At 41.1% G+C, this 25,373-nt stretch overlaps 1 protein-coding gene across 2 annotated transcripts in view; it reads right to left on the bottom strand.

The window, feature by feature from the left end:
• The window catches only part of LOC136875748 (luciferin sulfotransferase), a 246,934-nt gene that overhangs the window by 27,295 nt on the left and 194,266 nt on the right, over positions 1–25,373 (bottom strand). For both annotated transcript variants that reach the window (XM_067149333.2, XM_067149325.2), the window contains exon 4: positions 9,240–9,378. In XM_067149333.2, the coding sequence (XP_067005434.2) occupies positions 9,240–9,378 (139 nt within the window). The remainder of the gene's footprint in view (positions 1–9,239; positions 9,379–25,373) is intronic.

The following is a 25,373-nucleotide window of genomic DNA, read 5'->3' as shown; positions in this document are numbered from 1 at the left end:
CTTGGTTCATGTCGTTAAGTAAAATTTGGCCTCAGTTATAGTGGCTTTGTATTTTTTTTTGAGAACAACGAGTTTAAAGATAAAACTTTCATAGTTCCGTATTGAAAAGTATCACAGTTAAATTGAAATAATAAGTATGGTAGTTCAACCTATTCAATACAAATAAATAAGAGATGTAGAGATTACATTCTTATTTAATTAAAAGTGGAAATGGTACCAGTTTCGACCCCAGTCTGGGTCATCATCAGCCGATTATATCTCGAAAAACAATGCATAAGTAATAAAGAAGTTAACGGTCAAGTCCTCACAATATCAGTTGAAGAGGCGATATAAAAATAACCGGGGTAGGCACTGTAAAATTTAGACGAAGAGGAATGTAAGTCACTTAAAAGAAGTAATGCGTAATCTTCCGAGCATCAGCACGGCACACGCAATGTTTGGCACTGTCTCACAATGTTCACGAAAAGCAGAGAACAGTTAAATGAGCCAGACTGCATACACCGTCAGGCACAAAGTCACAACACAATCCAAATATGAAGATCTAAAGTCATGAAGAAGCCGAAGACGAGCAGCTCAACCGAAGTAACTTGTAAGCTCCAGAAGATCGGCGCGGTGTTTACAACGTCAAGTGCTGTAGTTTCATACGCCGATCTTCTGGAGCTTACAAGTTACTTCGGTTGAGCTGCTCGTCTTCGGCTTCTTCATGACTTTAGATCTTCATATTTGGATTGTGTTGTGACTTTGTGCCTGACGGTGTATGCAGTCTGGCTCATTTAACTGTTCTCTGCTTTTCGTGAACATTGTGAGACAGTGCCAAACATTGCGTGTGTCGTGCTGATGCTCGGAAGATTACGCATTACTTCTTTTAAGTGACTTACATTCTACTTCGTCTAAATTTTACAGTGCCTACCCCCGTCATTTTTATACCGCCTCTTCAACTGATATTGTGTGGACCTGACCGTTAACTTCTTTCTTACTTATGCATTGTTTTTCGAGTTATAATCGGCTGATGATGACCCAGACTGGGGTCGAAACCGGTACCATTTCCACTTTTAATTAAATAAGAATGTAATCTCTACATCTCTTATTTACTTGTATTGAATAGGTTGAACTACCATATTTATTATTTCAATTTAACAACGAGTTTCTCAATCGTAACAAATTGCAATTCATCATCCCACCGTGGAGTGTATTTTTTTTCAGGTATAAATCATCCATTTTATGGTATAGTAAGTCTTGCAGCACAGTTTAAGTTGTCATAAATATATTATAAACTGCGACATAATCATTAGGATCTCTGTATTGACGCATTATATCTGCAAGACACTCTCGATACTCTCTCCAGTTTGCCTTTGGAATTTTCCAGCGATGTGCAGGAAAGATCCTCGGAGGAAGAGAGATGTGTCGGAAGGTAAGTACAGCGATAACTGATACGAGCCAAGAGTGTCGTAAAGCACTTTCCACGTAATGTCCTTTTGAAGTTGATCAGAAACTACCGACAGATGACTTCTGAATGTGGTTAGAATGGTGGAGATACACGTATAGGCGATCAGTCACCCAGTAGAACCATTATTTCATCATCTATAACCTCTAATAATTTCTCCAAATAAAGTCACAAGAGGAGATTCTCAAAATATAATGACGTGATCACCTAAAACCAATGCAGGGTGTGGAATTTGAGAAAACAAATCCTGCTTGGTGGTCTAAATATTGAACGGTGCACAGGGACCAGAGTAACAGGCACATCATTAATTATTAATGCAATAGCACATGCTACCAATCTGCTATTTGTCATATCCCATAGGCAGTCACACAAGAGTGATCGTCTGATGAGTATGCCCACCCCACTACAACGATCAGTTCAATCAGAGCTAATTAAATTGTGAACTGGAAATCGAAAAGGGTCTGTTAAATTCAGTCATGCTGCTTGCGCAAACACATTTCTAAACTGTGTTTATTCGACTGAATAGACAGACAGTTCCATTAAATCACACGCTGAGCGTTACATTGTTGCGCCGTTTTAGTCTTGGGATAAAATGAGGTAATGGCCTCGTGAATACTATTATGAGAAATCTTTGAGTCTGTCGATGGAATGGCGTTTGAAACGAACTCTAACAATTTATTCACAACTGCAATACTATGTGCATTATACGCAGGTTCGTACGGGTTAGCTATTAGAGGTAAACTAGGAGGATTATTTTGTCTACAGTAAATAGTTTTCCATAGATTGTTAACTGATTGGCATAGTGGATGAGTTACCTTCGGAGGATGTAAAGAACCGAGACGGTATCAGATACTGGTGTATTAACTCTTTATGGGATCTGTGTTAATGAGATCGCTAATGTGATCTAAGTGGGCGAAGACAGCTTGTGAGCGCAAAGGTGGAAACTTGTGAACATTCTTGAGCTGAAGTTGGACTGTTTCGCTGAGTAGTATTGGCATATATACCCGAATGTTCTAGCTCCAAAGTCTGCTCCACTGTTATATTGAGGTGAGCCATATTATGTTTAATGCGCCTCTGTCTTTAGTACTCGGGACAAAAACCATCACTGTATATGTTAGCACCTGAGCAGTGTACGCATCTGGGGACGTCCTATGAAGGACATTCCTGAAAGAAATGATAGCGTATGATGCTTATCTCATATTCTCCTACCGGGCGAGTTGGCCGTGCGCGTAGAGGCGCGCGGCTGTGACCTTGCATCCGGGAGATAGTAGGTTCGAATCCCACTATCGGCAGCCCAGAAGATGGTTTTCCGTGGTTTCCCATTTTCACACCAGGCAAATGCTGGGGCTGTACCTTATTTAAGGCCACGGCCGCTTCCTTCCAACTCCTAGGCCTTTCCCATCCCATCGTCGCCATAAGACCTATCTGTGTCGGTGCGACGTAAAGCCCCTAGCAAAAAAAAAAAAAAAAAAAAAAAGCATATTCTACTAGCATGTTTTGGAGATGTGACCGTAACGGTAGCAATTAAAGCACTGAATTGCGCTGACAACGTACGTTTTCACTAGTACACGTCTACTGCAGATATAAACATGTTGCGGCAATGAGCGACCTTCAAATAGAGTGTGTACCAGCTGCCTACAGCCAAGGTGTAGCTTGTCAGCATTAATTATTTTGCGCTCGAAGAGGTGAATTTCAAGAATTTGGACACCAGACTGAACTTCGGATTTTAATTCTTCTTCTGATAGGATGCCCAACATCATCGGAGGGTTTGCGCTACAAGGGCTGCACTCGGCTAGAAGTAGCCACACGAAATTACTATTATTCTGATAGGGTGGTGTCTACCCCCTCGTAAATGGACATTCCTAACAGTGAAGTGTTATGGAATAGAGAGAAAGTTTGTTAGAACTCTTGGTGAAAGGTAAATCTACTCGATTACGACCTCCGAATGATACACATAGTATGTCAGGCGGAACATCAGGCATTAATGATAGTATAATCCTTTCTTCGCCAATTTACCAAAATTCTGCGGTACCTCACCTGATACAAGCGCGTGATAAAATGAAATGGCATATGGCTTTTAGTGCCGGGAGATCCCACAACGGGTTCGGCTCGCCAAGTGCAGGTCTTTCTATTTGACTCCCGTAGGCGACATGCGCGTCGTGATGAGGATGAAATGATGAAGACAACACACACACCCAGCCCCCGTACCAGGGAAATTAACCAATGATGGATAAAATTCCCTACCCTGTCGGGAAACGTACCCGGGACCCCTGTGACCAAAGGCTAGCATGCTTACCATTTAGCTATGGAGCCGGAAAAGCGTGTGATGTTCTGAAAGAACAGTGGGTGGTCCAACATAGTTTGGAATATATACAAACAGCTATTCACAGTTGTTGTTCCTGACTTGTTTCTGTATGGCCACTGTCGAAAGCAGAGCTGGCTGGGCAGGCTCGAAGTGTTGACTCAAGGGTGAACTGAATTCTGTAATATGATGTACACTGTAATCTACCGCATTGCCAATAGAAGGACTACTTGACAGCATCGTAGGTTTCCTTGCACTAGCACCTTCATTCAAATGGATATCTGACACTTTAGGGAGACCCCAGTTACGCAAAATTGTGGGCTGAGATGAAGTTTCGCTACGGATTACGAGTACAGTTTCATAACACAACTGGATTGATGCCCTTATTAATTCACGCATACACAGAGGTGGGTCACTAGGGCCACCTGAAATGGCTGCCATGTTTCGAACTAAAGAGAGCAGACTCCCAGTTCTTTATTACACTGAGCACTTAGTTCGCGAATGAACATAATTGAATTAATGAGATAAATTATATATTGTTTGAAATAATTAACATAATTATTGATATTCCTCTTCCACTCTCCCGTTGTTTACTTTCGTAACTCACTGCAAGCCTCAGGCAGATTACGTTATCGAACTACCAGCGCGCCGCGCCGTGTACACACACCTGTCATGATAACGGTATCGGACGAGAGCTGAGTGAGGACTGTTGGTTTATGAGTCACTTATATTTCTGTTGAACAACTCTGTAGACTCGCTCTATAGTGTAGGTATTCACAAATCTCTAAACTGCATAATTCTTAGTAATTATTTCGCAGTGAGGACATTCTTATCGATATTCAGTACCTAGAATCATACACTACATCAGACCTGTTTGTATTTTGTGGCCATATATAAAGTGTTCCTCTCAGCTACCTTGCATGGAGATGTAGTCACAAGGTTATCAGTATTACGATGAATTTAATACTTATAATCATTAGGTATTGATGAGGTGATGTTTCATGAAGGGGATTGGAATCGTTTAGTAGTTTACTGCAGTATCAACAGCCTTTCTGCCGTAAATACAGAAAATAATTAATAAAGTGGAAAATCATAAAGATCAAACAATTTCTCGTCTCCACTGACTTGCTGGTATATGCATAGCCGATTGGTTAATAATAATAATAATAATAATAATAATAATAATAATAATAATAATAATAATAATAATAATACCGGGCGAGTTGGCCGTGCGCGTAGAGGCGCGCGGCTGTGAGCTTGCATCCGGGAGATAGTAGGTTCGAATCCCACTATCGGCAGCCCTGAAGATGGTTTACCGTGGTTTCTCATTTTCACACCAGGCAAATGCTGGGTCTGTACCTTAATGAAGGCCACGGCCGCTTCCTTCCAACTCCTAGGCCTTTTCTATCCCATCGTCGCCATAAGACCTATCTATGTGTCGGTGCGACGTAAAGCCCCTAGCAAATAATAATAATAATAATAATAATAATAATAATAATAATAATAATAATAATAATAATAATAATAATAATAATAATAATATATTCTATTTCCTCAGCTGCTATGTACAAGCATTTCGATTTGACGCCATTTAGGCGGTATTGATGCCAATTTTGGCATTCCGTCTTCCACTAAAAGACGGGAAGGTAAATCAGAACTCAACTTGGGTGACCTAATGCTTATTAATGTCAATGGATGGAAACCAAAGGTTTCTCATATGCCGTTGTTATGATTAAGTATTCATAATATGGAACGAAGTACTGAATTTCCATCGTAAGTACATGCACATTCTGTTCAAACGAATTATTAATATTTCACTCATATTACTGAAGTTTACATTCTAATGTGAGGAAAGCAATGGCAAACTACCTCACTCCTCATCTTGCCTAGTATGCCTCATTTTAGTGCTGCCATTGGTTTTTGGGGTTTCCTTATAACCGCATAACCTTCGGTGGTGCTATTTGAGGATCCAACCAGCCTCTGGGCTGATGACCTAACAGAGAGACATTCGAATGTTCCTTCAAGTGAGGTTCATTTCTTCGATCTGCCTATCTGTATCTAATTGCATTTAGCGTTGTTGTCATAGTGCTAGCTGTTAGTTTGCTCCTTCTTAAAGATATGTGTCATATGATTGTCTCACTCAGCGAGTGAGTTAGCTGCGTGTTTTGAGCCACGTAGGTGTGAGCTTGCATTCGGAAGAACCCCACTGTCGACAGTCCTAAAGATGGGTTTCCGGGTAGTTTACCACTTTCTCACCAGGAAAATTCTGTATTTGTGCTTAATTAAGACCACGGTCGCTTCTTGCCCATTCCTAGCCCTGTCCTATCCCATCGTGGCTAAAAGTCCTGTCTGTGGTTGTGCGACGTAAATTCTATAACAAAAAAATTAAAAAGGCAACAACTAGAGAATACTTGTCATAGGTGGATAATAGAATGCTTATGTCTCAACTTGTGAGATGAGGTCTGCTGGATAGAAAAAAATATTTTAGAATCGGAAGGGGGTACATATTTATATCTAGTTTGTTCCCATACAACTTTTTTATCTACCCTTCTAACACGTGAGTTTCTTCATCGCGAAGTACTGCACTATCTGTTGAAAAATAAAGTTATCATGACTGATGTAAGATATTTTATTGGTAATTCAGACCGTACTTCATTATTTGTGATTCATATTTACAGGGAGTTTAAATTCGTTTGTGCTATGTGTCAAATGACTTGAGCTAGCAATATTATAAATGCTTATAACAAGAATGAGCACATGATATTATATTTTCCCGGTATTTAATATTTCTTCAGACTTCATATTTTCATTATTACCAGAATATAATTCGTATCCCATGCAGATACAATCCTTGTGGATACCCACAAATATGATATCTATAAGTTCGATTGATTGTAGTAAACGTGTTCTTGTCGAGCGATTATACTTTTTTTTTGCTAGGGGCTTTACGTCGCACCGACACAGATAGGTCTTATGGCGACGATGGGATAGGAAAGGCCTAGGAGTTGGAAGGAAGCGGCCGTGGCCTTAATTAAGGTACAGCCCCAGCATTTGCCTGGTGTGAAAATGGGAAACCACGGAAAACCATCTTCAGGGCTGCCGACAGTGGGATTCGAACCCCCTACCTCCCGGATGCAAGCTTACAGCCACGCGCCTCTACGCGCACGGCCAACTCGCCCGGTGATTGTACTTTTAATCGTTTGTTCTGTGTGGCTGTGAGCAATGATAATCCAGTCTCTGTGACGTCAGCTTACAATAGAAGTCCCAAAAAATACGACCTCGCATATTAAGGTTTAAAACGGCGGAGAATCTGACATTCCTAGAACAGCGGTAAGGGGTCATTTTGACCCATCATAAGAAATTCTTGGAAATGTTCAAAATAGAGCACAGTAAAACATGTATTTTCGTCTACTTGGTTTCCACAACTTTATTTTACACATAATGACATGACATCAGTGTATGTATTACTGATGGACACATGAATAATCACAAACAACTGCACCATGTTTCTGTTTCTCTAAGGAGTTTTCACAAAATGGACCAATTGAACACCTTTCCTAGTCAGTAGTCCGCAGTGCAACAATTATACATTTTCGGTAATTCTTTACATAGGTAAATTGAAAACACGCTAAACTCATTTTTCACACACAACTTCTACTTTTCGTGCACATTTTCCGCACACTGCTTTGAGGTACTTGCTGCAGGCATCGCTAGACTTGTTGCCTTAATACATACCAACTTGGCACTTCTTCAGCTTTTTAGATGGACACTGTCCCACAGCCTCCTCCTCTTGTTGTTGTTGTTGTTGTTGTTGTTGTTGCCCTTGCTCATCCCGCCGTATTAGTTCACTTGCCAGCTGGAGGATGAACTTCAACTTTATCTTCCTACCCGTTACTTGCTTGTAAAGGACCCAAGCATTGATAGCTGTTAGGTCTAGGATATTGTAAAAGACATGCATTGGCCACCTCCTGCATGTATCCTTGGTGGTATACTTATAGGACATTTGGTCGACCACTCGGGCTTGTTTGTCATAAATTGGGTAAATCTGCATCTGGTTTTGCTGGGAAGTAATTGATCGTCGACTGTAATATTTTCACTTGGGCGGTAACAGTGAAGGCGATTTTCTACAAATTTGTCCCAGATTTCAGAGACAAGAGCGAACCTGCTAGTTGGCAGGCGCTCAGCTCAGGTTTATTTCTCGTCGAAACGGAGGAATGTGGGAAGCTCTCGATATCTATCTCTTGAAACTGTACCCTTCATGAATTACTGTCCACAAGAACGCGACCATAGTTCATCCACAGACACACCTTTCGAACACAGGATGCCGCGGGTACACATGATGGCAATCGTAGCCTCCAACTCCTCGAGGGACACGGTCCAATCCGTGAAGTTCTTTCTGAGCGTTTGATTCTGTGTGTCGTTTCATTAGACGAAGCATCGATTCATCAAAGAGGAGACGAAAGGCACTAATGGCAGAGTCGAAAACTCGGTGGTAAGAATATGTTGTGGGACATCCCCCCTCTCTCAGGACGTTCACTGAAGCCAGCCTTCCAGATGAAGAGTTCGAATCCAAGACCTCCGTCTCGCATAACCATCTTCTTTGATGAAACACCTAACTGAGACTGAGACATTTGAGGCGAGTTCGGAGATAGATCAGCATTTTCAACTTCTCCTGCGGATAATTCATCCTCTGTCTCGATATGATCTTCGTCCTCACTTGTCTCTCTTGTCTCAAGCAAAAAATCACCACCTGAATCGGATAGTTTACATTCATACTCAACGTCTGAATTTTCTAGCATTCGAGATACCTCGTCTGGAGAAAGACGAACGTAGCACGACATGCCTGTAAGCAGAACACTTTCTAAATGATGAGATGAATACAATAATCCCGCAAACTGGAACACTCATCTGAAAGTAATGATGTCATTTGCTTTACGTCTCACTAACTACTCTTTTACGGTTTTCGGAGGTGCCGAGGTGCCGGAATTTAGTCCCGCAGGAGTTCTTTGATGTGCCAGTAAATCTACCGACACTACCAGCACCTTCAAATACCACCGGACAGAGCCAGGACTGGGGTCAGAAGGCCAGCGCCTCAACCATCTGAGCCAATCAGCCCGGCTCATCTGACAGTAAGAGCTCAACAATACTAATAACAATGGGCGAATACACACTGTTGTCTGACAATGCAAGCTGCTGTAATAAGGATTAGTTTATAAGTGTCAAAATGACCCGTCCCGCTGTCCAGAGTATGCCATATCAGAAATCGATGAAAATGTATTTTGCTGGGTGCGATGTATCACCGTGTACGGGACGAAAAACTATGAAAAGTCAAGGTATTTGAAGAGAAATGATACAAGAGTGCGCTCGTTAATAAAGAAAAATTGAAGGTGGGTGTCATTTTGACCCCTTCCGCTGTTCTAGTATTAACTATTTCTGAGAATGCAGTAACCCTACTTTAGCAACAAATAGTATATTTTTAGAAGTTTTACATACCTTCGGATTCTTCGTCCATATCTCAGAAGGTAGCAGATCTTTAGGGAGGTGAGTTTTGATGTACCTAGGTGATGGTTGTTCCTTCACCATTTGTATGGTATCGCCTTCCGCTCCTGTATCTGCAGTGATGAACACGTAACTGGAAGAAATAAACAACACTAAAAGTAGGTCTAAAATTAGGCGTTAGAAGGCTTCGTCAACTAGGCAGAACCGTGAACATGCTTTGTTAATCGTGATATCTAGTTTTCGATCGTCTCACTTTGCCTCAGGTTGAACTGCTAGTAAGTTAAAGTCCAAAATCTCTCTTTGGGGCTTTGGTCAGACCGGTCGTAATCTCAAATCGAGCACATGAGAGAAATGGTTTACCTTTTCAGCGCCATGTCCTCACGCTTGTGCCAGGCGGGGAAGCATTGATATCAGTAGGTAAGAAATCCAAGAGAACTGAATGTCAGATTGGGGATACAAAGCTGGAACAGGTAGAGAATTTCAAGTAATTGGGATGTGTGTTCACCAAGGATGGTAGTACAGTAAGTGAGATTGAATCAAGGTGCAGCCAAGCTAATGCAGTAAACGATCAGTGGCCATCAACAGTATTCTGTAAGAAGGAAGTCAGCTCCCGGATGGTTTGCTTACAATTCAACTTTGCTTTACAGGTGTGAAAGCTGGGTGGCCTCAGGATATCTTAGTCGTAAAGTAAGAGACATGAAAGAATCCTATTAAGATTGCTTCCTGATACAAACAGGTGGGATGTTACTCGTAATAAGGTGATAAAGGTTAAGTTATGAATGAACTCGATGGATGAAATTGTGCACATAAACTGGCTTCGGTGGTGGAATCATGTAAGGCGAACGGAGGAGGGTAGGTTACCTAGGAGTGGAGAGAAATTGACGGAGACCAAGACGACGATGGTTCGAATTAGTTTCTAACGATTTAAAGATAAGAGGTATATAAATAAATGAGGCCAAGCACTAGTTACAAATAGAGGATTGATGCGGCGGTTTGTGAATTCACAGAGGCTTCCAGACTGAACGCTGAAATGAAGATGTATGTATGTAGGCCTATATGCGAAGTTCTACAAGCAGGCATATGCTCCGGTATATTTGTGTATGTAGGCATATTTAATCATAATTATAATCAAAATCATCAATGTAACGAGGACGTGATTAATTCAGTAGCCAAGTTACAGGCTTCGCTTTCAAAAGTGTTTACCCTATTCAAAGGGGGCTCTCAAAAAAACAAAAAAACAAAATCGCAAAATTTGGAAATGGTCAGTGCCAAACTATATACGTTTCGGGGAAGACATACTTTTTTCAAATCTTCCGAGTAGCTCTTAGGCAATTAAAGGAGAGTAGTGAGTTCTTATGGTTTTCGAGAAAAGTGAATCTGTCACTGTGAATCTGTCACTGTGAATGTGACACTTCCGGAAATGTAATGTTCGTTGAATAGTGGCCATATGCCTCCATATTTCAACATTCATGTAAAATTCCCCTTTGTTTCAGGAACTTCCACATGTTATATATGTTATTATTTTTTATAATTTGCTTTACATCGCAACCGTCACAGGTAGGTTTACGGCGACCATTGGGCAGGAAAGGAGCAGGAGTGGAAAGGAATCGACCTTGGCCTTGATTGAGGTACAGGCCCAGGATTTGCCTGGAGTGGAAATGGTAGAAAAAACATCTTCAGGGCTGCTGACATTAAGGTTCGAACCCACTTTCTCCAGAATGCAAGCTGACAGCTACGTAATATAACCCGCGCAGCCACTCGCTCTATTGTTTTGGATTCTGGAAATCACATTCTAGTCAAAGCAAAGTCGAAAGGTGAAAGGTTGATGACGTTTCACGTCCAGGTGCTCTAAGCCTAATTTAATGGACGGATGCCTCACCAGATGCCAACCCTACGTGAAGATAATGAATTCACTGTTGTGATTTTCTGTGTTTCTGTCTTGTATAAATCTCGAGTCAGAGGAATAACCAGATGTGGTTAAAATCTCCGGTCCGGTCAGGAATCGAACCAGTCTGAACCAAAAGGTGCTACGTCATTCTGCTCTTACCGAACTCAAAATGAGCCAAGGTACCTCCAGCGTGTCCATAAATGTCAGGAATAAGCTAATATAAACATTGTTTTCCTCGGTATTCTGTGTTGTAAATAGTAATCCACAAAGGATTATTTAATATTTTATGAATTTTATGACTGTGTAGGATTAGTCTGTCATGTTTTATACAGAGTATTATTATTAATCATTTCAGGTGGGTGTGTTATTTCAACCATACCAGTCAGAAATGTCACCAGAGAAAATATTACACATTAAATTCAAAGTCTCTGAAGGCCAATAGAAGGATTAAATTTCTCGAATTTCTCTCCAGATATACGCTGAAGTAACAATGCTCGAGATAGTACTACTACTACTACTACTACTACTACTACTACTACTACTACTACTACTACTACTACTACTACTACTACTACTACTACTACTACTACTACTACTACTACTACTACTAATAATAATAATAATAATAATAATAATAATAATAATAATAATTGACCTATAGACTTCTTTACAATGCAGTGCAATCTATTCGCAGAAGTCTGATGAAGTATCATACATAATATTCGCAATTATTTACACCTATAAAGCTATAAAGCATTTAAGCGTATGAGCGTACCTCTCAATAAACTATATAGGATATATGTGATATATTGGTAAATTTTGTTTCAATCCCTCCTGTTAATTTCCACCCTTATTCATCGGTATTTTGATGATTAGGGCAGAATTACAATAGGATATTTAGAGGTATATATTTCTGAGTTGCGTTACCTCATAACTTAAATCCGGCTCCATGGCTAAATGGTTAGCGTGCTGGCCTTTGGTCACAGGAGTCCCGCGTTCGATTCGCAGCAGGGTTGGGAATTTTAACCATAATTGGTTAATTTCTCCGACATGGGGCTAGGTGTATGTGTCATCTTCATTATCGTTTCATCCTCATCACGACGTGCAGGTCACTTACGGGCATCAAATCAAAAGACTTGCATCTGGCGAGCCGAACTTGTCCTCGGACACTCTTATCTTCTTATCTTAATCTGTTTACCCTCCAGGGTTGGCTTTTCCCTCGGACTCAGCGAGGGATCCCACCTCTACCGCCTCAAGGGCAGTGTCCTGGAGCTTGAGACTTCGGGTCGGGGGATACAACTGTGGAGAATGACCAGTACCTCGCCCAGGCGGCCTCACCTGCTATGCTGAACAGGGGCCTTGTAGAGGGATGGGGAGATTGGATGGGACAGGCAAGGAAGCGGCCGTGGCCTTAAGTGAGGTACCATCTCGGCATTTGCCTGGAGGAGAAGTGGGAAACCACGGAAAACCACTTCCAGGATGGCTGAGGTGGGAATCGAACCCACCTCTACTCAGTTGACCTCCCGAGGCTGAGTGGACCCCGTTCCAGCCCTCGTACCACTTTTCAAATTTCGTGGCAGAGCCGGGAATCGAACCCGGACCTCCGGGGGGGGGGGGGCAGCTAATCACGCTAACCACTACACCACAGAGGCGACCCTCGGACACTCCCGGTATTAAAAGCCATGTGCCATTTCATTTCGTTTCGTTTCATTTCATTTCATAACTTAAATCATAGGAAAGGGCATTATTCTGCGTTCAAAATATAATAGTTTATAAAATATGTAGACTATTCCATTATAGAGACAATATTTCTTCAGGGAGTAATTTCCCTTTATGGACGAAACATTTTTTTTGCACAAAAGCCATATATTTTGATCACACCAAATAATAATAATAATAATAATAATAATAATAATAATAATAATAATAATAATAATAATAATAATAATAATAATAATAATAATAATAATAATAATAGTACCTATTCAAAAATAATTAATCTTCAACAGTTAATTCAAATTAAATATTACTCTGAAATATGTATATATAGATTTCCCGAATTTTCAAAAATATATTAATGCTCCTAGTGTGCTCAGAAACTGAGGAACATAATATATCCAAGAAGAAAAGAAGTACGAACAGTAAAACAACAGCTACAAGGGAGCGCAGGCAAACATTAAACACACTAAACTTTTATTGTACTAAGGTAAGTTAAATTCATGAAAAAGTAAATTATGCAAGCGTTTGAAATAAATTTACGATGACTAGCTCCGCGAATATTATTTCAACTTCTTTGGATGAGTAATCTGTCACATTTCCGTGTTACATGACTATGGTATCCTAACCAACGCTTGACTAGCCCCCTGGGAAGCTGTCTGTTCCTAGTGTTTATAACTAACTGAAAGGTTTGATAATTAACTCTAAGACATTAACACAGCTTGAATAAAGAAATAAATCACACACATAAATCGGTGGATTCGAACCACTGACTTTACACTTAAATTTACAAAAATAAAGGAAGCAGTTGAATTCATCGCTGGAACATATAACCAATGCCTACACTTCATACTAATATAAACAGACTTCTCAACATCTGTTCTATGTCACAAATCATATCTCCACAACGAGCAGGACCTCGTGAATTAATACCGTAAGGCCGTAGATCATCTGGATATTTTCCAACACTGACAATGATATTTAAAACCGAATAATGCAGTCATTGTTCCACAAACACTCTAAGCTGCAATTTCTACTATGCGCGAACTCTATCAACATTGATTTCATTAAAAACCAAGCAACAAATCACATGTATCAATTATTATATCCCTCCAGTAGCAATAACACACGTGACTACAAGAAAATTTCTCTTAATAATTGAACAAATTCATTTTACTGCAGTAGGAATTATATCGTCCGCCTCTGTGGTGTAGTGGTTAGCGTGATTAACTGCCACCCCCGGAGGTCCGGGTTCGATTCCCGGCTCTGCTACAAAATTTTTGAAAAGTGGTACGAGGGCTGGAACGGGATACACTCAGCCTCGGGAGGTCAACTGAGCAGAGGTGGGTTCGATTCCCACCTCGGCCATCCTGGTAGTGGTTTTCCGTGGTTTCCCACTTCTCCTCCAGGCAAATGTCGAGATGGTCGCTAACTTAAGGCCACGGCCGCTTCCTTCCCTCTTCCTTGCCTGTCCCATCCAATCTTCCCATCCCTCCACAAGGCCCCTGTTTAGCATAACAGGTGAGGCCGCCTGGGCGAGCTACTGGTCATCCTACCCAGTTGTATCCCCCGACCCACAGTCTGAAGCTGCAGGACACTGCCCTTGAGGCGGTAGAGGTGGGATCCCTCGCTGAGTCCGAGGGAAAAACCGACCCTGGAGGGAAAACAGATTAAGAAGAAGAAGAAGGAATTATATCATCGATCCTCTGCCAAAACACCCAATGTGGCAATGCTCTTCCTATCAATTATTTCCCTTAAGGCTGGTCACGCCTCCCAGCCACATACATATGCAATGCATCAGAACAAATTTCGTTGAGTTCTTTTTCCTATATGATTGTGTAAATAAAAATGAACCTTACTGTACCGCACTGTACGAATGTATGTTTGCAAGACATATTTACCCGCTCGTGGAGTACGATATATTTAAGGTTCATTTTCCTCTACACACAAATACACATAATTAAACACTGGCCTTAATTCTAGGCCCTTCTATGACGCGGGGACTACATTAATAATAACGGTACATTAGCCATCTGCTAATCCCTAAACAACTATCTGTCGACAACTCATGTAATTTGCAAATTCAATATCCACTGGCCTTCATCTGGTGATTCCTAGTTAAATGCAACGGCGCTACAATTTACACGCACTGTTGATGTCTCTACCTACGTAATTATGGCAGTATCTATCCAAATTATTCCAAACGAAGTAACTTTACTTTTCCAAAATTATCTAGGCTATATATTAAAAAAAAATATGAAAACTAAAGTCAGTCAGTTCGGCCATTCTATCCGGTCGATTTCCTTCATTTTTGTTTTAACTGAAAGGTATTCATGCACAAATTTGTCATCAGGTACTATAAATCACTTAACTTCCACCTTCCTCAAATTATTTCATTTTTTCAATTTTTTGTACCTTTGAAGCAATCATATATTTGGTTCTAATTGAGGTACGGAGTTCGTTTTGGCCTAAGCACACTCATTGGATCAGGTTCTTTCATTTCAGCTCTTAACTATTCAAATTAGTTCATTCTGAGCAAAGTCATGAGTGCACACTAAATTTGACGTCTCATTTCTTCAACATTTTTGTCATTGAACCAATCATATATTTCGTTCTAATTGAGGTACGCAGTTCGTTTTGCTCTAAAAACGCTCAGTGGATCAAGCGCTTTCTTTTGAGGCAATAACTACTTACATTGGTAGATTATGAGAATAGTTATGAGTAAATTTGTCTCCATGACGAAGATCTTTGAAGGACTTTTTAATAGTTCGGCGCGTAGTGTTGTTCCAAGGAACGTTTAGTTCAATTTCTTTGTGTGATGTATTTTCAAGTGTTTTGTTGACATAACACAACATTCTATTACCGCAGCAGATCATGTGCTTTATTTCATTAAGTCGGAACTTTGCAAATACATCCGTGAGGATAATAACGAACAACACCATACATTGTAAGTCTTACATTGCGGGCGGAGCCAGCGGGAAACTGCTAGTTTCAACTAACCTTTACTTTATCACAACAAAAATACACTCCGGCTCCTTGTCTGAATGGTGAGCGTACTCGCCTTCGATTCAGAGCTGGCTTGGAGGTTTTAACATGAATGGTTAATTCGACTGGCTCGGGAGTTGGGTATTTGTACTGCCTCCAACATCCCTGCAACTAACACCACACACACACAACACTACACTTCGCTACAAAATCACGCAGTTCCCATACACAGCAGATATCACCCACTCTGATGGGACCGTCTGCCTTACGAGGGCTGCACCAGGCTATCAATTATAGCCACAAGGAATGCTATTATTACAACAACACAATTTTATATACATTGTACTGTATATATGTACATTAAAATGATCCTAGCTTGCGCCTGAAGAATCAATAATTCAGACATAAATTCCTTGAACAATTTTATACTGGAATATTTATATCGTGAAAACCTCATAATCGTCACATTAACAAAGGATTTTTAATTTTAAACAAGTACTAAAATATTATCATACGTGTTCTTTATCACCATATGGACTCGAACCGGGATCCCATTTGTAAATTATTTGCAAGTAATTATCGGTACATAGGTCATAAAAAGTTTTGCATATTGCAATATTTTGTATTTCTGAACACGTCCGGTAAATTATGTTGCATATCTTTGTTCTGTATGATCTTTAAAACGCGTTACATTTGTTTTCTTGATAATGTGCTCATACATTCACTTCTTGGTAGAGATTCTGATTAGTTGATAAGTTGAGCTGATGGAGTGTAGTTGAAAAGGAAGTAATAAATACTGTTTTACCGTGTAATTTACTGCACCACAGTAACAGCAATTCCATGGCACACGAATTCCGCAGCAGATAGTGTTCGAATAGAGACTTCAATGCATCATAGTTAAATGACACAAGCCAAAGTAGCTCAAGTGGTGCGAAGCAATCATAGTGATGTTTCCAGACTGCCGCGGACATTCCAACAGACACAATCCATAGGTGATAAGCCTAGGACAGGTCGACCACGCAAAACAACCGTTGCTCAAGAGCGATACATCCGTATTTCTGTTAGGAGACAACCTAGGAGCACAGCAACCACTTTACGGAGAGAGCTTCGGGCGGCTAGTGGAGTCAATGTGGCTTTACAAACTGTTCGAGATCGACTCCACAATGTAGGACTTCGTTCTTGAGAGCCATTCAGAGGACCACGCCTCGAATATTGCCACATACGTCAGCGTGCAGAATGGTCAAGAAGATATGAAACTTGGGCCCGGGAACAATGGGTCATACGTTATTTACAGATGAGGTACGCATTTAGTTGCATCCAGATCGCAAAAGTATTCATGTCTGGAGGGCAAATAGCCAAAGTTTAAGTAAAGATTTCGTTGGTGAACGACACCACAAGGTGGTGGTGGTTCAGCACTCTTCTGGGGAGTAATAATGAAGGGCTGTCGCACACCACTAGTCCACATCCAAAGCAATATGACGTCACAAACCCATTGTTAGTGGATTTAGAGCTGACATTAGAGCAGATTTCATTTTAATGGACGACAACGCTCGTGCCCACCGGACACAGTCTGTAAATAGGTTCTTGGAAAGGCATGGTATTCAAAGGATGGTCTGGCCACCATTGTCTCCTTATTTTAATTGCGTGGAGCATGTATGGAGATTACTGAAAACAGCAATTTCCAGCAGTACCAAACCACCACGAGTCCTACTTTTAGCACAATACGGGGACAATATTTTGCCACAGCGAAGTGTTTACCAGTGAATCAAACAATTCAAAATGGGTCGCACGAGCGTGAACGATGAGAAAAGAACCGGGCGCCCATTTGCAGCCGTAACTGATGCCAATATTGAACAAGTGTGTGATATGATCCTGAATAACAGACGAGTGACTTTTGTATGGATTTGCGCTCCTGGTACACCATCAGACCACAAAAGACGGATTACGGAACGCTGTTCTTCCTTGGTGCAGAGAGTGGCGCGGCCATTTTTACGTCACAACAGCGCAAGCCGTACTGATCTGATAATGCTGAAATCTACCACAGACGTAGACAGTGGTTCCATCTAGTGGCTGGTGAACACACAACGCCATAGAGCCAACCTAAAGACAATTAGAGAAAATTTGCAGATACTTATTGATTTGCCCTCGTAGTTTTGTCATAATATTGTATACCGTGTGTTTTCTGATAAACATGAAAAAAATACATAACTTAAATATAAATTACGTCAAATGGAATAAATGTAGACTATATGAAAAAGTACCATACTAAGAATACACGACCTTCAACTGCATTTTCACAGCTGTTTGTAAATAAAATGTGCGTCTAAAAGCTCGGTGAATGGTACCGTAACAGAAAGGAAAACAGATGTCACAAACAAATACCTTTAGTCCTCTTCATCGTACTGTCCATTAACCACAATACACTTTTGGTAACGTGTATACAGCTGTTGGAAACTGGCAGCGAAGGAGTGTTTGGAGTCGATATAAGCTCTGATGTCTCACCTCTTTGGATGTCCAGTGTGTCAGCACAATTTGTGCCTTTGAAGATTCCCTTGAGGCGTGCAAAAACAAAGTCTGCAGGCGCCATATCCTGGCAGTACGGTGATTATTCGAGGCATGGAACATCATCGAGGGTCTCCTGTCCATCCCGAAAGCATTTGAACCAGTTGTAAATCCATTTTCTGTTCACAGCTTCTGTTTCGTACAAATGCAACAACATTGCATTCGTCTCTGCACCTGTTCTTTCCAATTTGTAACAAAACTGTATGTGTATCGTTGCTCCATTGCACTAAGAGACGAGTCTTTACACGCACTACGTTCGTGTGGCCGCAGCAGACTAACCTGCTTCCACTTCGTGGCGCTTCTCGAGATTTCTCTGTATTCACATGCGCATGGACGCAGTGTTACCATACTGTACGGGGCCATTGCGATATCAGCAAACTCACGGTAATATTTAGATATACCTTTAACGAGTACTAAGGTAAGGGTGTATTTACTCCCCACCAACAGCGCGTGGCAACCCATCCAAATCTTGACCACGCCCAATATTGCTTAACTTCAAAGATCTCACGGGATCGGTGTTTCAACACGGCTACGGACGTTGGCTAACGATTACTAAATACTTTTAATTAGCCCCTTCAAGTATAACTGGCATTTTCTGCAATTGTCTTCGTCCCTTCAACGAAACTCTTACGAAGTCATCGATATAAACCCACCCTGTGAAATACAGAACTTTTCTTTTCATTATTAATATTAAAAATACACGCATTGACAACATAAAATAGGATTTTCAAGGCTATAACATCTTAAAACAGGTCACAATGGATAAAACAGGCATTCTGGACATCATGAAATTCCTACTAAAAAGCCTCTCCGTACAGGCCACGAAGGCCCTTGGAAGGGTGGAAGGTAAAGGCTTCCACTATCCGTAACCGCGGCACTTGATGGGGTAGAGTTTTAGCTCTACGCCCGGCCGCCTTTGCCCCTGGAATTAACCGGGTACTCATTTTTGGTGTAGGCTGAGTGAACCTCAGGGCCATATGCACCTCCGGAAGTGGAAATCTCATTTCTTAAATGTTATGACTTCCTGACGGCGATTCGAACCCACGTCCTTCCGGGCGAACCGAGCACGCCTTTATCGCCCTGGCCAGGCAGCCCCGAAATTCCTACTAAAGTTCGTTATTTTATTTAAGGTCTGAAACAAAAGTAATGGAGTGCAGTCGAACGAAGGCAGGTGATGCAGGAAATATTAGATTAATAAACGAAGTGTCCACCTCTGTGGTGTAGTGGTTAGGTGATTAGCTGCCACCCCCGGAGGTCCGGGTTCGATTCCTGGCTCTGCCACGAAATTTGAAAAGTGGTACGAGGGATGGAACGGGGTTCACTCAGCCTCGGGAGGTCAACTGAGTAGAGGTGGATTCGATTACCACCTCAGCCATCCTGGAAGTGGTTTTCCGTGGTTTCTCAATTCTCCTCCAGGCAAATACCGGGATGGTACCTAACTTAGGGCCACGGCCGCTTCCTTCCCTCTTCCTTGTCTATCCCTTCCATTTTCCCATCCCCCCGCAAGGCTCCTGTTCAGCATAGCAGGTGAGGCCGCCTGGGCGAGGTTCTGGTTATCCTCCCCAGTTGTATCCCCGATTCAGAGTCTGAAGCTCCAGGACACTTCCTTTGAGGCGGTAAAGGTGGGATCCCTCGCTGATTCCGAGGGAAAAACCGACCCTGGAGGGTAAACAGATCAAGAAAGAAAGAAAGAAAGAAAGAAAGAAAGAAAAAATGAAGTCCTAAAGGAAAATGCAGACTAGCACAAGCACAAGCACACTTCAACATTGATATAGGAATTAGAAAGATGTTTCTTAAGACTTTCTTCTGGAGCATGGCATTGCATGGAAGTGAAACATGGATGATAGCCAGCTTAGAAAGAAAGAGAATAGAAGCTTTTGACTTGTGGTATTACAAAAGAATGCTGAGGGTGAAATTGATAGCTCGAATCACGAATGAAGGGATACTGAATCGAATTGGTGAGAGGAGATCTTTGTGGCTAAATTTGATGAGAAGAAGAGACAGAATGATAGGACACATTATTAAGACACTCAGGACTTGTTCAGTTGGTTTTTTAAGGAAGTGTAGGTGGTAAGAACGGTAGGGGTAGACCAACGTATTTTTATGAATATGACAAGCAGATTACAGCAGATGTAGGATGCAATAATTACGTAGAAATGAAAAGATTAGCAAAACATAGGGTGGCATGGAGAGCTGCATCAAACCAGTCTATGGACTGATGACTCTAACACACTTACATTTAAGGTCTTAAGTAAGCGCTATAGAGAAAGAAGCATTTAATTTAAAATCCAAGTTCTAACGAAGCATAAATTGCAGATGAAATTATTTGTGGACTAGGATCATCAAATTTGCGTTAGAACTGGAAAAGGAAGACAAAGTAAAGGAAAGTGTTCTCAGCACTAGTGTAGCCTAATTCAGAACTCATGGTATTACAGCTTTTTAGCAGGATATTCTTAAAACTTGCTCTGCAGAACGATCTCATGGCTACTGTATTGAAGCATGAACAAAGGGATATTGATAAGAGCGGGGCCGAAGGCTATTCATGTCAAACAATAGTGAGAGCCTTCATTCATATTGATACGCTACATGGTCCAAAATTAATGTAGTCAATGTGATCTTGGCTATTCAGTCCTCCACTTCACAATGACATAGCCATTATACGTGAATTTACTACTCCTCCTCCTCCTCCCCTTTTACGCAACATTCATAATCGACCACAGTAAATAACTCTCGAAGGGAGTTCTGGAAGCTTGGTCTTCTTTCTTATCGACTAAGCTCTGGCTTATCCGGCCCCGCGGTGTAGGGGAAACGCGTCCGCCTGTAACCCCGTGTTCGATTCCTGGCCGGGTCAGGAGTTTTTAATTGCAAATTATTAATATCCCTGGCCTGGGGACTGGGTGTTTGAATCGTCCTTAACGTTCCTTTACTCACATTCAACACTTTACACTTCCGCAATTTCCAAATACACGCAGGTTCGTAACATATGGTGCAAGTAGGGACAAAATTAATGTAGTCAATGTGATCTTGGCTATTCAGTCCTCCACTTCACGATGACATACCCATTATACGTGAATTTACTACCCCTGCTTCCCTTTTAAGAATTTTGATGATTCCTTCACTAGTTTTTTATACTTTTTACATAATGTTATGAAGCAGAATCATTCTTATTAATATTTTATGTAACTGAACTAAACTTTTCAAACATTTTTTTTTTACAATATATCATTTTACAGTCACCTCTATTTTCTCTGTTTTGGACACACATTTCAACAACGGATTTTCACAACATGCTCTAGTTTATGACCTTTCGTTTGACATATAAACGGAATTTCCAGCTCCATTCATACTGCCGTTTCGTTTGTCGTCGCCATAAGACCTATCTGTGTCGGTGCGACGTAAAGCCTCTAGCAAAAAGAAAGCATACTGCCGTTATTCGATTTTAACTGCAGGAGGTCAATCCCCCGAACAAATACCATTTATATAAAACGAAGGCTCTGACTCAGGTGACAATAGCTATCATTGGTTTTCTGAACTGTATTGTTGATTTCACGTTCAGTCCTAGCATCATGTGAAATTACTTTGTCCAGAATGGTGAGTGGGGTGACTTGCTTCAGCTGTTCTCCCTCCTGGTTGATGATATCGTTGCTGCACCGGCAAAACTTCGTATCCCACAATGTTCTTCTTATTCATTATTCTCCTTAAGGTATACATAATTATACGAAAGTTTAAAAATAGTGGGAACTATTTATTTACAACACATACAAAAGTGTTACATGTTAGCAACCTCTACTGTCCTTCAATGTAGTCACCAGCGTTGTGTATATCCCGTTGCCAGCGATGTGGAAGTGGTAGTATACCTTTTGCAGAGCCTGTTCTGTTGATGGTGCGAATGCAGCGATATACTGCATGTCGAATCTCTGTAACAGTTCTGAAGCGAATCATCTTCGGAATCAAATCGAAGTCAAAAGTGCGCCTTGGCAGCGTCGTAACGCAACCATTTGTGCATTTCCATCAAATCATGCGGAACCCATCGTGATGCAATTTTTCGCATGCCCAGGCGTTCCTTCAGGATGTGAAGCACAGTCGTATGCGCCAATCCGGTTTATTGGGCAGGCTCACGAATCGTCTGGTTTTGATCACTGTCCAGTAACGCGGCCATAACATGCACTTCTTCTTAACTGACGCGCGTAGGACGACCTGCCCGATGAATATCCACCGCAGTTTGCCGACCATCATTGAAGGCTATTACCCAACGTGCCACTGTTCTGTAAGGCAATGCAGATTCCCCGCAAGCCTCTTGAAGACCTTGATGACACTGCCGTGCTGTATGACCTCTGGTGTATTCGATCTTGATCCAACTCCGTTGTTCCTGTTTGGAAAACATAGCGACAACGTTACGTTAGACCGCTAGCTCACAAGTGACCGTGTTTCTCTCGCTTGTGCGCACGCAGGTGATGTGGGAAGGGCGAGTCCATTTGCTCTGAGGTAAGGTAGGTATGTAACCAACGTGTGCTATCAGCGACAATATTAGCTTCCGTTGCATAGCATCTCCACAGCAGTGTTGCAAATATTTAAGATCCAACCCTCGTAAGTTTAGGTAAAAAATCCACAGTTTTGAATCTGAGTAGCGGAAGTTTTTCCACGGTTATGATACTATTGTACTAAATGATTAATAGTTGTAAATTTTTTAATGTAAAATGAGTACAATTTTCAAACCTCCTAGTAGTCTCGGATTTTGATGATTCCTGCAATAGTTGTTTTTATGTTTCTGTACATAATGTTATGAAGCGGAATCATTCTTATTACTTATTTTTTGAAGTAACTGAACTAAACTTTCCAAAAAATTATTTTTTTACAATATATGGTTTTACAATCACCTCTATTTCTTCTGTTTTGGACATATATTTCGACAACGGATGTTCTCAGCATGACCCAGTTTATGATCTTTCGTTTGACATATAAACGGAATTTCCACCTCAATTTATATTTTAAATGCAAGAAATTGCAGTAATTTCTTAAACCTCAGAAAACAAGGATTGAAATTTGGCAATAAGATTGTTATTTCCCTGTTCAACTTTGAACCTTAGAATTCGCCTGCTCCATAGGTGGGGTCCTCCTTTTCAAGTGTTTTACCTCTTGCAACTTTCTCGTTCCCCTTAGGCACCTTTTGTGCTGTTTTTCTTCGTCAGTAGTCTGTAGTCCAGTGACAGTATACTTTCCGGCTGCAAACTTCATTATTTTCAGGACTGCTACTTCTAGTTTTTTTCCAGAGTTGAAGTGCAAAACAGCATCAGAATGCCTAATTTCAGTGTATCAAGCCCGACATATAACACATTTGTACATCGTCCCCATATCGATCCATTAAACGATTCGTTGTTATTTTGTGTCAAACTATGAAGACATTTGGACAGTATATTTGGGCCACAGTCTCTCATATATGTATTTCACAGCAAGGAGAATTGCTAATTGTATACCAGGTTTATATTTGTAGTTGTCGATCTGATAGTTGTCTTTGGCTCGCCAGTATGATCACCAAACACCAGCTCTCCTTCCCTTTGAGACACCTTTGATGTGTTGACTTCCCTTTAGTGGCTGTCAAACGATGAAGGGTTGTCCAAATGGCATTTCTCATCTCTTGTACGTTACTTGTAGCAGAACGCAAGGCTATGCCAAAGTAGTTTTGGTAATTATCAATCAGGGCTCGAGTCAGTTTCCCTTTCCCTCCCGATTTCTTTTCGTGAGCGAATTTCCGGAGGGCTGTGCATAAACATTTTTGATAGTGACCAACACATTCCAGCTTAATTAATGTTTTACCGTTATATTGATCAGATTCAACTTCACACTTGTAGCGAGGGATGCAAGTATTTCACCCAATCAAGTTATCAAAGAAACCGCCATTATTGTGTGCCAAAGATAATGAATAAAAGACTGAGAACGCATCACTATTCTAAAACATAATATTACTGTAAAAACAGAGCCATCTGCGAATGATAATTTATACTATAAACCAGTTCACTGCCGTACGGGAACCAATAAACGGGTACGAACTGAGACCACCCCATCTCCTTGTCACAAAGTAGCACGCACTGCTTTATTTAAACCCAATTTAAATGCATTTCTACTCCCCATATCAGTATGAACTATACATTTCCTGAAAGTAGGGTATTTAGGCTTGCATATGGCATTAAAATTAAAAATGGCAAATCTAGCACAAAAGTATATCATATTCCTTAATCACGAGGAATTATGGGCGTGTTCACTCCTTGTTCGTCCGTAAGCGAAATACTGTTTTTTTAACGCGGAATGATCTATAGGAAAGATAGGATAGAGGCGTGATACCTGAGAACCTTTACCACGTGATTCTCAACAAGGCAAGCGCCGTTCAAATTCCGGCTATTGAATGCAGGACATCTAAAATTAAGTTAGTATTTTTTTCTTAAGATTCCACATGAAACTGCATGTCCAGTCGTTATGATCACGATGTAAGGATTCTTATAAAACGAGCTTGCTTTCGAGGGATAAGAAAGGGCACAAAGCGGCAGGACAGGAGCTGTGGATGACAACAATGCTGTCACTCAAAAGATTCAGTGACCAGGTCCGTTTGGATACAGAACGGAAATGTAGGCTAATTTTGAGTCTAGATGATAGGGAATCAGATGGAGTGTGAATAGGAGGTCAGTGAAATGACAAAGTATTGACGAAAAGACGAAGTAAGATAACTGACCAGGGAGAGAACTGAGTACCGGTGATGGATGGAACACGGTACGTGGAGTGGCAGAAGGGAGCGGTGTATAAGATGGGCTCTGGGAAACCACGAATACCATCCTTAATCATTCCAGGTGTGACAGTATCAAATTCCCATGAATCCTTCGCAAATTCTAGGCGCGCCCGCGCGTGTGTGTGCGTGATGTATCTTATAACATATATTGCTATGGTAACTGTACTGGTGTGGATGTGCAAATAATTAATTGCGAAGG

This window comes from Anabrus simplex, chromosome 1, assembly GCF_040414725.1.
Source record: "Anabrus simplex isolate iqAnaSimp1 chromosome 1, ASM4041472v1, whole genome shotgun sequence".
Taxonomy (NCBI): domain Eukaryota; kingdom Metazoa; phylum Arthropoda; class Insecta; order Orthoptera; family Tettigoniidae; genus Anabrus; species Anabrus simplex.
This window is presented reverse-complemented; position numbering and strand designations above follow the sequence as displayed.